Source organism: Pyrus communis, chromosome 14 (assembly GCF_963583255.1).
Source record: "Pyrus communis chromosome 14, drPyrComm1.1, whole genome shotgun sequence".
NCBI classification, from domain to species: Eukaryota; Viridiplantae; Streptophyta; class Magnoliopsida; order Rosales; family Rosaceae; genus Pyrus; species Pyrus communis.
Genome location: NC_084816.1, coordinates 559,066 through 572,479, shown reverse-complemented (window position 1 = coordinate 572,479; position 13,414 = coordinate 559,066). Strand labels below are relative to the sequence as shown.

General features: G+C 35.9%; 1 protein-coding gene across 1 annotated transcript; it reads left to right on the top strand.

The window, feature by feature from the left end:
- The first annotated feature begins 9,628 nt into the window (after positions 1–9,628).
- On the top strand, positions 9,629–11,948 carry LOC137716510 (feruloyl CoA ortho-hydroxylase F6H1-3-like). Its single transcript, XM_068455965.1, has 2 exons — positions 9,629–10,157; positions 10,760–11,948. The coding sequence occupies exons 1-2, from the start codon at positions 9,664–9,666 to the stop codon at positions 11,346–11,348; spliced, it is 1,083 nt and encodes a 360-aa protein (XP_068312066.1). The 5' UTR covers positions 9,629–9,663; the 3' UTR covers positions 11,349–11,948.
- The last annotated feature ends 1,466 nt before the right edge of the window (positions 11,949–13,414 follow it).

The window sequence follows — 13,414 nt, the reverse complement described above, 5'->3', positions numbered from 1 at the left end:
TTTTTTCGTGCGAATTTCTATTAACCCTTATTACAGTTTGAAACAGTTGATGAAATGCAAAGCTTGAGATAGCCTCGAGATAGCACCACCTTTAGCATCCTATTGACCTAGTTGCACGTGAATTTTTATCATACGGGTTATCTCTGTTTCTTTATTACGCTGGATGAAAATTTAGATGCAATTGAAATACAGACCTAGATATCCCTATTGTCCTAATTGCACGCAAGTATTTATGATGATGTTTGTTTGCTAGTCCTTCCTTCGTTTATGAATCACAATGCGTTGACGGTTCAAGGTCGGCACTGACAAACGTCCTATCATAGCTCACTAGCAAGAGCGCCTATGCCATACTGCAAGTTTTAAAACAATACAAAAATGTAGTAAGTATATATACGTGGAAATCTATATACATACATGTGAAAATTTATTTACACCCTATTTACAATAAGAAACAAAATAAGTGTTGCGCCAAACTATTTACGTACATGTGAAGATCCGTTCTTTGGTTTTGCCACATTCAGAGTGGCACCCAAACCTGATGTTTGAAAAGAAAATATTTGGTATTACACAACGATTGAACATAGGGGATCAACTTTGGCTACATAAACCAAAACCGTAATATTTCGGGCAGAACACCAACCCTGTAGAGATGCCACAGCTGAGGATGCAAGTTTTATCCAAAGGAGCCGGGGGATTGATCTTGGCAAGTCAGCCGGAATGAACAACAGTGTATTCACCGAAGGTGGATGTGCCAAGAAAATGATTAGTCGAAGTCCCGTTTATAGAAAACCTCGCTTTCTGGTTGCTAAGCATGACTCCTCTGTCTGTATTAATTCTTTAAATGTCACATACATTGCTTTCCTCGAACTTGCAATGCACAGAACTTGAAACACAATTTGAACAAAAAAAAAAAAAAAAAAGAGTTCTCAATTAGAGAAAACTTCAATTTTATGTATTTTTTTTCTATTCTAATTTTAGGGTATAACAATGCAATGTTGGAACTTGCATTTGATTATTTATTGAGCCACAAATGTACTTTTTAGTAGAATTTAAGCTGAAGTTCAAAAAAAAAAAAAAAAAAATTATAGTGGAGCCCAAAACATAGCTAAAATGGGAATCCATCCTAAAAAATATCAACGAAAAGTCTTCAATGAATTTTCAAGACCTTACAGTGCGGTATGCTGAAAGGCTATATATTTTATGACGAATTTTGTACAATTTTTCAAAACCGCCTAAAACCTGTGATGACACCCATGTTTTTGCAGAAAAATACAATTTTTTATTTTCGCGAAATATTTTTTATGGTCATTAAGAAAAACTTTATAAGACAATTGAAAATGATTTTACTATTTATTGAGGCACAAATGTTTTTTTTAATATAATGTTTAAGCTGAAAACATAGTAGGGCCCAAAACTGCCAAAAAACTATGATGGTTAGCCCTTGTTTAAAAAAAAAAAAAAATTCAAACAAAAAACAAATTTGCAAACTTTTTTCCTTCATGATTAAAAACACTGATATAATCTACGTATTTGTATTATTGAGATTTTATATTATTTTTCAAGAATTTATATTAGTTTATTTGAAATTAGATTTCAATTAAACTAGTTACGAAAAGTGAAGTTTGGCAAATTATTATTTACTTGTTGACCTTTTGAATTCATAAGTAACGTTTTCGAATAGGTCTCGAAGCCACGAGCGCATAGGCGAAAACCGTTTGCGAGTCCGGATTATAACGGTATAGTTACGTACGTTTGCAGTTGTGAAACTATAGATTGTGAGAATTATTTTAATTTCCACTTAGGGGTAAAAAGGCCCAAACACTTTTTAGGATTAAAGGACCGGCCATTTTAAGTGGAAAAGGGGACCAATTAGAAGGAAAGAAAGGAAGGACCAATGGGGGGAAAAAGGATATTTTTTCCCTCCATTCCTGTGAACCCATTTACCTGCGCCAACACGGAGTGGTTTTTGGCCACTTCCACCATTTTTTTAGGTAAAATTCAACTATCCATCACCTGCAACCTCTTCCACCATCTCCCATCTTCCATTTCCACCCCAAGTTAAGGGTTTTTAGGTCCAAAATCGTGTAAAAACCGTGCGGGTGACCCATGGAGCTTTGACGGCGATTCCACCGTTCCGGTGAGTTTCACCACCCACCACTACCCTTACTCAACTCCCCTTGGACCCAGGAACAAGACCCAATAGGTTGTAGGGACGTTGGGACACCGAGGAAGTCGAATTGAAGAACACCCACCTTAGGGTTTCGGCGGTTCGTGGCCAGTTTGGCGTGTTTTCTGGCCAAATTGGCCTTGGCCACATGTATAAAGTTTACTCTGCTTGTTGAGATCTTCATTTTTGTAAAATTTGAGAATTTTTGGAAAAAGTCGAATTTTCCAATATGTAGCATTCGATTTATTAAATACTGTTGGTTGAGTATATTTTCGATAAGGTCCGCCACTTGAATATTCTAACAATTGATGATATTACCGTTGAATTGACACCAAATTTTAGTATGCTATTGTAGATATGCTTTACGAACCTTAGGGAATTACTAGTGAAAATCTAGTGGGCCTATATTGGTTAGATAGCAACTTGATTATATGAAATATGAGTATTATCTTAAATTTTTATATTAGTATCATTTGGGAATATGAATTGGTCTTATAATTATGATTTCTATTGAAATGTGAATTTATATATTTAGCCATAGACCTATGCTGATTAACTATGATTTGGCTTGTGTATTGATGATGTTTGTGATATATATGTGTTTGATTAACTTTTTAATAATGTGAATAATAATTATGATGAATGTTATGACAATTATGGGAGCTAATTATTGTTTGATAATTATTTGGATATGATTGCCAACTGAATACCTATTTGAACTTGACATTATTACCTAGCATAAGATGGAGACGAAAGTCAGGAGATGAGTTAGGTACTTTATTAGATTTTTAGTAGAAATAGTAATTAAGGGAATTCCTTGTGTTGTGCTCCATATGACTTGATGCTGGTTGATATGTGGGATCGATAACATGTGTGATATCCCGTCCCTAAAATTATTATTTTATTTTATTCTTGACATATTTCGAAGATTTGATTGGAACTAGTTCTTTATTTCTCCAAATTTGAGAAAAACGAAGTGAGGGTTACTTTAGTCATTTCTAATTTTCTCGACCTTTCGGTCAACTCTTGAATTGGTTAGGTAGAGTTCGATTCCATGAGCGCGTAGGCGTAAACAGATCTTATTTCCGAGTCCGAACGGAGAAGTTAGAGTCGTTTGAAGTTGGTGGCATTTTGGTAATATTACCAAATTGCTATAAATTAAATGGGAGGGAAACCTCCAGCGGAGAAGGGGGAGTTTTTCGGGAAAATGGGGGAAAAGAGCTGCCTAACCCGTTTTTAGGGAGAAATTGACCCATAAACCCACCAAACTTGACCCACTTGTATCTTTTTCATCCGAGCTCCGTTTTGGATGATCTTGGTGTCCATGGAAAGCTCTTGGCGAGCCCTACATTTCTGTGATTTTAGATTTCCCCATTTCCTTTCCATCTTTGCAGCTCGAGGTCGCAAAGTCCACGACTTTTCCGGCGGTTTTATCATTTTTCCGGCGATTCCGGCAATGATTTCCTTCGAGTGAGGTATGAAACTTCATCTACTCTTCATAATCTTCGAGTAGGTAGGCTTAGTTTGTGCTTTCGTATTTGTTTTAGAGTTGGGTGTTTAGAACACCTAGAAATCCGGTTTTCTCCGGTGAAATTGGACTGTTTCCGGTTAGAAATTATCGTAGGCCTAGTTGTGAAAAGTGTTTCCCTTGTTGAGCTCTAACTACCACGTAAATTTGAGCTCCTCTAGTTAATGTTGAAATTCGGGGTTTGTAAACCCTCCACCTTGACTTCCACCGCGTGTGGAGGTGCGTGGGATCGTTCACGAGTGTTGTCTAGGTTTTAAATACCTTCTAGTGATCATGTGAACCTATGTCTAGCTTGGTTGCCAAAGATTCAATTGTTGGGTGTGGTGATCAATATGGACCGCCACTTGTTTGTGTGATTGACGACAATTCGACCATTGGATCATAATGAAATTTTAGTATGTTATCCTCGAAGCATAATGTGAACTTTGGAAAGTTATGGATCATAAATCGGATTTGCAGATTGTTGTGGACCCCATCGTTGACCGAGAGTTGATTTTTGGTCAACATGTCTCGGAATGTTCTAAATAATAAAATTAGTACCATGGGAGACTTAAGTGAAGTCTAGTGGGCCTACATTGGTTAGAGAGTGACTTGAACATGTGTGATATGGTTATTACCTTGATTTCTTATATTGGTATCATCTGTGAATTTGACTTGATCTTATAATGTGATTCTATTGAAATGTGATTATATATTTATATATATTTAGCCATAGACCTATGTTTATCAAACATGATTTGGCTTGTGTACTGATGATGATCGTGGTAGGTGAATTGACGTGCATATTCGAAAGGTGTTTGAATTACATAGATGGTATGTTATGATGAAATGTGAGTGATTTTAATATGTGTGAATATGAAATGGCTTTATAATCATTTTCCTATAAATTGTTAATTTTCATATTTAGCCAATGATATAGTTATATGAAGTGGGATTTGACGTGCATATTGGAAACATGGTTTGTTTTGTATGAATGACTTGATTTGATGAGGTGAGGGCTAGTGGTGGACCGTTAACCCATTGTCATGGGGTTTGTTGCTTTGAAACATGTGTCAATGCTCGTTTCATTATTTCATTTCTTGTTTCGTTGAGCCTTTATAACTTGAGTAACTTGATTCATGTGTTGTTTCATCGATTGGTGATTATGCAATGTACTCCGCGATTCCGTTGAGTGATGGTCCGGAATCCTTCCTACTCCACTCCGCGATTCCGTTGAGTGATGGTCCGGAATCCCTCTTACTCCGTGATCCCGTTGAGTGATGGTCCGAGATTGTATCCACCTTAGTTCATTGAGTTTAGTTTGAGATGGTTGCAAAGGTGTAGGCTTTGGATGAACTATGTCGCCCTACTTCTACTTTCATTGTGTGTATGTGAATATGGATGTGAGATGCTATGGTTGTTTGGAATGAACTTTTGGATTTTTGGGTGACTCCCTCGGTGTTTTCAAAAGTTTGGTATTGATTTCTTATGAAAGATTTATATTCAAGGTTTATAAATTATGATTGATGGCTGTTTTTATTATTGTATCACATGCTTATTTTATTGTCCCTCACCCGAGCCTCTCAGCTTATCTGAGTGCCTGAGTTGCCAGTGCACCAATTCCATAATATTGGCATTGACTTTACATATGACAGGTATGGGTAGATTATGAGAAACCGCTTGATATTTTGGTTCCGTTGAGTGGTCCGGAACCCAATGTTGTTGGATTCGTTGAGTGGTCCGGAATCCTTGCTCTAGTTCATTCCGTAAGGTGATTTAGAATCCTAAATTCGAGTAGATGGGAATTACCCACAATAGATATTGTGAAAATAAATTAGAATTACCATGTTATTATTCTTAACCCCAAATTGGGAATTATGTAGAGTTCTTTAATTAAATTCGTGAAATGATATGTTATCTCACTGATTGCTTAACGAAATTAAATGTTAATATTGCACTTCGTGATTCCTTGACATGTTACAAGCTATGTATTGAAATATAATGTTGGAAGTATAGTGATTAGTATGATGAAGTGAAATGTGATTTGAGTTGTGTATTGGAAATGGTTGTGACATGTGATTGAAACGCATATTGAATTGCTTGGGAGATGTGAGGTCTAGTAAATGACCGATGACCCATTGTGATGTGGATTTTGCTCAATATTGCTTCGTTCGTTGAGTTTCGTGAATTGGGTAACTTGAATCATGTCTTATTCCTTCGAGCCATTGTTATGTTTCTTGGACTTCCGTTCAATTCGGTTGGGTGGATTGGAACTGAGTTCTGTTTGGATTCCGTTGAGTGATGGTCCGGAATCCCCTTTGGAGCCTTGGTCCGTTGGGTGGTCCAAAATCCCCTTTTCCAAAGATGTAGTCTTCAATTGAATTGTGTTGCTCTAGCCTTGCGTTTCGACTTGTTGTATGTGTTATTGATGATGTGATGGTTGACATTATTGATTGAGGTGATTATGGAATGACGTTGGATATGAGTGGGGTCATCATGAATATTTTAGTTGATTAATACTTCTAGAGATTAATGTGTGCTTTGTTAATTCTTAACTATGTTACACACTATGAAATGCGATTGTATGTGGAAAACGTGATGAATTATGTGATGGTTGAAGTGGAAAAAGTAAATCATCATGTGGGATTGATATGTTGGATACCATGGTTATGGTTATGACTAGACTCGTTGATAAATGTGGCTAGAGAATGGTATTGTACATCGTTGGTTCTTGAAAATGATATATGTTGTGAATTGTGGTATCATGTTGTGACATAATTGCCTATATATTGTTGGAGGGGAAATCATGATTTTCATATGGGTTGTTATGTAACCCTGAGTCAAGTAATTTCATGCTTGTCGAGTTCTATTGATTGATTGAGAAACGTTATACCTTTCGACTTAATTGGAGTGTGTTATATGTCAATTATTGTGCATGACGAACTACGAATGGCTTGATCCCTGTTTAGGGTACGTAGACAGTCTAACGGGGAGGTTAGATGCAGCCATAAAGCATACGAAAATAACTATGTGATTCGATTATTGTGTTGTGCTTGCCCATATCTCGGAGGTGAGATATGATAGATACGGATTTTTGATGACGTCACGTGTCAATTCTGGACGTATGTCGGGATTGGGGCGTGACAACATGTAGGCGTATAATTATGTTTAATGTGTGATGATGAGATTGCACCATGTAGTTGTGGTACATGGATGGTCCTGCTTGGTATATCCGCGATGGGGGGACCATATGTATTCAGGGGTGATCATGCTTGGTATATCTGCGATGGGTGATCACTGCCTGCACGATGAGTTTATGCCTATGGTCCTGCTTGGTATATCCGCGATGGGGGACCATACGCATTCTAGAGGTGATGATGACTAGTTGTACTTGGTACATTTGATAGACGATCATATTTAGTTTGGTTCTGTTGAGTGGTCCGGAACCCGAGGTTGTGGATTTCGTAGAGTGGTTTGAAATCCCATTATTTAGAGAAGTAGGCTTGGCCTAACTGTGTCACTCTAACCTTAGTTATATATATATATATATATATATATATATATATATATAATTGTGTCAATGGTTTCGAGAGTCTTGTGAATTGAGTTAGAAAAGATGTTGGACGTCTGAGTGACTCCTTTGGGATTTTCTATGATTTGATTATGATTTGATAAGGTATGAATTTAGAAGATATGAGAATAATTGTTATTACTTTGATCAAATTAATTAATTAATGTGGCTAGAGGAGGGTTTTGTGTTTAGTCGGTTCGTAAATTGATGTATGTTGTGAATTGTGATATCATGATGAGACATAATGATTTATATGTTGGATGGAAGAGAAATCATGATTTCATGAGGGTTTGCTGTGTAGCATGAGCCTAGGAATTACATGTTGTCAGGTTATATTGAATGATTGAGGAATACTATGTTTTTCTGCTTGAACTTAGTGGAATAAACATATGATTTTGTGAATTATTTATTGAGCCACAAATGTACTTTTTAGTAGAATTTATTGAGCCACAAATGTACTTTTTAGTAGAATTTAAGCTGAAGTTCAAAAATAAAAAGAAAAAAAATTATAGTGGAGCCCAAAACATTGCTAAAATGGGAATCCATCCTCAAAAATATCAACGAAAAGTCTTAAATGAATTTTCAAGACGTTACAGTGCGGTATGGTGAAAGGCTATATATTTTATGACGAATTTTGTACAATTTTTCAAAACCGTCTAAAAACTGTGATGGGATGGTCATTAAGAAAAACTTTATAAGACAATTGAAAACGGTTTTACCATTTATTAAGGCACAAATGTTTTTTTTAATATAATGTTTAAGCTGAAAACATAGTAGAGCCGAAAACTGCCAAAAAACTATGATGGTTAGCCCTTGTTTAAAAAAAAAAAAAATTCAAACAAAAAACAAATTTGCAAACTTTTTTCCTTCATGATTAAGAATAAGTTTATAAGCATTTGAAATCAGTTTTACCCTTTCTTAAACCACAAATGTATTTTCAAAAGAATATTTAAATCGAAATCTGAAAATCCTTTCTTTGCCTCCTTGCAATACTTATCAGTCTTGGCCGCAATTCTAAGGCCTTAAATACTTTCTCCTCGCTGTGTACATTTGTACCTCCACTACACATCTCGGAATACTTGCAATACATTTCTTTCAAATCCAGTAAAATGTCCTTCAGTCCACCATTCTCGATTTCTGATTTTGAAATAAACTTTTTCAAGGGTTTGGAGAATCCATTGCTCTCCAAGAATCGAGCCATAGAGCGGAGTGTTTGATTATTGAACATGAGTTTATAGATAAATTTTGCTTTTAGTTTCAATTGAATTTTGTCTTTAAAGGTAATTGTACAGTAGGAAAAAGGGACAATTTTTCTCAATCTCATGGCAAAAAAAAAAAAAATCTCAAACAACAGACAAGACAAAATTGAAAATTAATATATACCACTTTGATTAAATGAAAGCACAAAAATGACATAAAATAAATAAAACCTAAAATGCTGATGTGGACAAATTCAAAGTGCTTTAATTAAATCTTAAAAAGAGAGAAATGTTTAATCATAAAATATGAAAGATAAATAGGGAATTCTAATTTTCTCAACACAAAAAAAAAAGAAAAAAAAAAATCCTAACAGACCATAGTAAACGTCTTGCATGGGTTGAAAAACTACTTAGTTGACCTAGACGTACAATTACAGATGAGCCAAATTCAATGTCGATCATAAGTAAGTATGTATTAATATTGCGTGTTACACCACCTACCCACTATAGAAGAATTTATATGCACACTGTTTCTCTTTTAAAAAGAGGGACAACGGATGGTAAGTCACGGTTATCTATTTCTTTTAAGATCAAAGAGGCTATGAGGAATTTCACTCTGCCTGTGGCCAGGGCCAAGCAGACTCACCAGATCAGACCATTGAATTCGGAACCTCCAATATTTTTTTTGTTTATTGAGAAACTGCAGTCAGCAACCTTACCACTGTAGTTTATATGCACTAAGTTTGTGTGACTCTTTGTGTGACTAATAGACCTATCCCACAAGGTAGGAAGATCTATATATATGTGCCTTAATTTGTTGTAGTCGGACTCTTACCTATGTATGCGAGCCACTAGTTAGTTGGCTAAACATAACTGATTTGCATGAGCATTAGCGAATTTTTTTTTTCTAACAAGTGATTGTCATACTGTCGCATTACACATAAAAATATTTCTGCACCTTGTCGTAGCACTAAGGTAAAGCAACACCTAGAACTTAGGATTAGGTAATTTAGTGCCCAACCTAAAGCTCACGTGATCAAGCGAGCATTCTAATTGCATTTGATGGTAGGTTAGATGTTAATACACAGAGTAGAAGGGTAGATGTAGAATATCCAAGTATATGAATTAGTCGCTGGATCAAAACTCTATTATATAGATAGTAAACTAAGCACTCTCTTCTCCCGTCTCCCGTACCCAGATTGTAGAAGACTTAACTACTATGGCCAAAACCATCTCCGACCTCTCAGATATCACTGACTTTGTTATAAACAAAGGCAATGGAGTAAAGGGTCTCTCAGAATTGGGCCTCAAAAGCATCCCCAACCAATACATCCAACCCCTTGAAGAAAGAATCAGTACTATGATAATGTCCCAAGACTCCATTCCTATCATTGACATGTCGAATTGGAACGACCCGAAAGTGGTAGAATCTATTTGCAGTGCAGCAGAGAAGTTGGGGTTCTTTCAACTAGTGAATCACGGGGTGCCGGTTGAAGTGCTCGAGAATGTGAAGGAAGCAACTCATCGCTTCTTTTTGTTGCCAGCTGAGGAGAAGAGCAAGTACTCGAAAGAGCGTTCGCCTTCGAACAATGTCCAATATGGCACGAGCTTTAATCCTCAAGCAGAGAAGGCTCTGGAGTGGAAAGATTTCCTTGGTCTCTATGCTTATGGGGACGAGCATGAGGCCTCTGCGTTTTGGCCTCCTGTGTGCAGGTAAGAAGTAAATTAATGCACCCTAACATGTACATGAAGTAAAATTCACCCTAACATGTACATCCATTTTATAAATTCAGGTATACAGCATGATAAACTATGTTGCACAGGTACTGGTAGAGATACGCTACAAGTACGAACACTACACAAAATAAATTTCCAAAAATTAGGACACGAATAAAGCTATAAAAATAATAAATGATACACGTTCAAACACAAGATTGCTAGTAAGTACATTCATATCATGTTCATTTTCCATATCATTCCGCTCATAAGAAAGAACTTTTAATCATAACAAAGAAGATCACTTGTAGGACAGTGGCTAGTTAGTAGACACCAAATCTACGATATATAGTGTATCATGGATATTAATTTGGTTGATATATTTTGTCAATCATGTCAAATATGAACCAAATAGTAAGTATCGACCAAGTATAGACATCGTACCACATATGATAGATTAGTACGTACTAAACAATTCATTTCTCCTTGCCATCATCTTAAAAGTCATTATATCTTCTTTAGATTTTTTAACTGATTAATCTGAATAAAAGTATTTATACCAAGTTATCGACTATGTATATATGTATTTATGGTTTTAGGGATGAAGTACTTGAATATATGAAGAAGTCTGAAATTCTTACAAAACGACTCGTAGAGTTGCTAATGAGAAGACTAAATGTGAAAGAAATAGACAAAGCAAAAGAATATCTTTTAATGGGGGCCAAGCGGATCCAGCTCAACTACTACCCCATTTGCCCAAATCCTGAGCTCGCAGTCGGAAATGGCCGTCACTCTGATATCTCAACGCTTACAATCCTCCTTCAGGACGATATTGGTGGGCTTTACGTGCGAAGGAATGACAATGGCAATGACAAGGATAGCGGCTGGATTCATGTTCCACCTGTGAAGGGGTCCTTAGTTATCAACATTGGTGATGCACTGCAAATAATAAGCAATGGGCGATACAAGAGCGTTGAGCATCGAGTAGCGGTCAATTCAAGTAAGAACAGGGTTTCGATTCCCATATTTGTCTTCCCAAGGCCATCTGAGATGATCTCTCCGCTGCCAGAGGTGCTTGAAAGTGGCGAGAAACCAGTGTATAAGTCAGTTCTCTTTTCTGATTATGTCAAGCATTTCTTTGCGAAGCCCCATAATGGAAAGACAACGATTGAGTTTGCCAAAATATGAAGATTATGCACTACGCACGAAAATTTTCTCATGTAGTAAGAGATGCGATTAAATCTCTTAAATGTATGCATTCTTATCCTACTACAACTCATCATATCCAACTCTAAATTGAACTGAGTATGTGATCTGATTTTCTTCTTCTTCTTAGTGACAGCTTGACGAATATGAAATATCCTTCTTTGACCGTTTATATTGAATCTTTCTCCTTTCACACTAAATGCACACAAAGAAAATGTTGCAAATCCAACTGTTCACAAGGAGTCTATGACAATTATAACCTCAGAAAAGTTTAAACTTACAAACTATGCCTAGGCATGGTGGCGAGAGAAGAAGATGAGCGTGTCACCTGGGACGACTGCACGACTGCAGGTCGTCTGCGTGGTCAGAGATCATAGATCTCCACAGGATATCGCACGAAGGCGATGAGGTTAACGGAGAGATCGAGGGACGAAACGGTTCGTATGGATATCTCCTGGGTTTTGGACGTCGGCTCGGTTTACGCGTTGCGGCTTTAGGCCGCGGTTATGCATTATACTGAATGTTCATGCAATTAGGTTTAAAAAATTTCGACTGCGTTTTAAAAGAACTTTGATTGTGATGATAAATATTGTGAACGAGTTTGCAGGAGTTCCTCCTCCAATTTCTTCCATCTTCAAAACGTGTATTTCATTCGACATAAAAATAAATTGAATTAATAATAGTATATGAATTTAAAACAGTAAAAATTTTATTCATAATAATGATTAAAACATAATAATCTCCTTATTGAAGATGAACAATTTTTTTTAGTGCAGTGTCAAGAACATGCTGGTGTTGTGGCCTATTTTAGAGAAGGAGGAGACGGATTTTGTGGCCTATTTTAGAGAAGGGAGAGATAGACGGGCCGGCAGAGAGAATATAAAGACTAGGCTTGAGGAATTCTGTATTTTATTCCCGGATCTTGTGACTTTATTTATATTTATAGTAAATCAAGTAGGATTTTTTGCTTTGCAAGTAATACAATTCTAAAGTGAAATGATCTTATAGTATCTTAAGTATAATTTACTAATAATTTACACAATCACATATATACTAAATGTATATATACAAGACTGCATAAGTAATATTTCATTGTAAGAAGGATGCTAGCTACCTTTTTTTTATTACCTTTCTTAACCTGTCTTTCCCAACTCTTTGTTACCATGTGAACTCTACTATTGTTTAAAACTTAATATTTAATATATTTAAAATCTACTTCGTGTATATATATGTACAATTACAAATAAGTCAAACTCAATCTCAATGTACATATGTCAATGCATAATTAGATATGTATTAATATTGCGTGTTACATCACCTACCCCCGATACAAGAATTTGTATGCACTGAGAAAATTGGCTATAAAATGAAGGATCTTCTTCGGATTCATTTTGTGGAAATCTTAGAGATTATTACATTCTAACCGTTTATCGTACTTTGTTCAATCAATTTTCGTCTGATACTATTTGTATTTAATTTTAAATAAAAAAAAGTCAAATGATTTCTGACTGCACGATATACGATAAATTGTTAAAATGTAAAAATTTCTAAAATCCCTACAAAATGAATCCCAAATCAATTCCCTATAAAATACCGTTCTATATGGGAAATAAAGTTGGTGTGCCTAAAAAGTTTGCGTGACTAATAAAATTAGTGTGAATATATATATACCTTAATTTGTTGTAGTCTTTGACTCCTGCCTGTGTATGCGAGCCACTAGTTAGTTGGCTAAAAATAAATGATTTGAATGAGCATTATTGTGTAACACTTAAAAATACATGGGAAGTCAATGGCTAATTTGGAATGGGCAAAGAGCAAAATTCTGGCTTGACTGGTGGGTAGGTGAAGGCCCACTGCTGCACGCTATTGTAGTAGCACTAAGATAAAACAACACCTAACACATAAGACTAGGTAATTTAGTGCCCAACCTAAAGCTCACGTGATCAAGAAGCATTCTAATTGCATTTGATTCTAGGTTAGTTGTTAATATACAGAGCTGGAAGGATAGATATAGAATAAGGAAAACTAATGAAAATGATTTGGAAACT

Bases quoted from the DNA above. Each gene is read 5' to 3' on its own strand.
- LOC137716510 (XM_068455965.1), top strand. From the start codon at position 9,664: ATGGCCAAAACCATCTCCGACCTCTCAGATATCACTGACTTTGTTATA. The intron at 10,158-10,759 runs GTAAGAAGTAAA...TTATGGTTTTAG, and splicing joins TTTTGGCCTCCTGTGTGCAG to GGATGAAGTACTTGAATATA.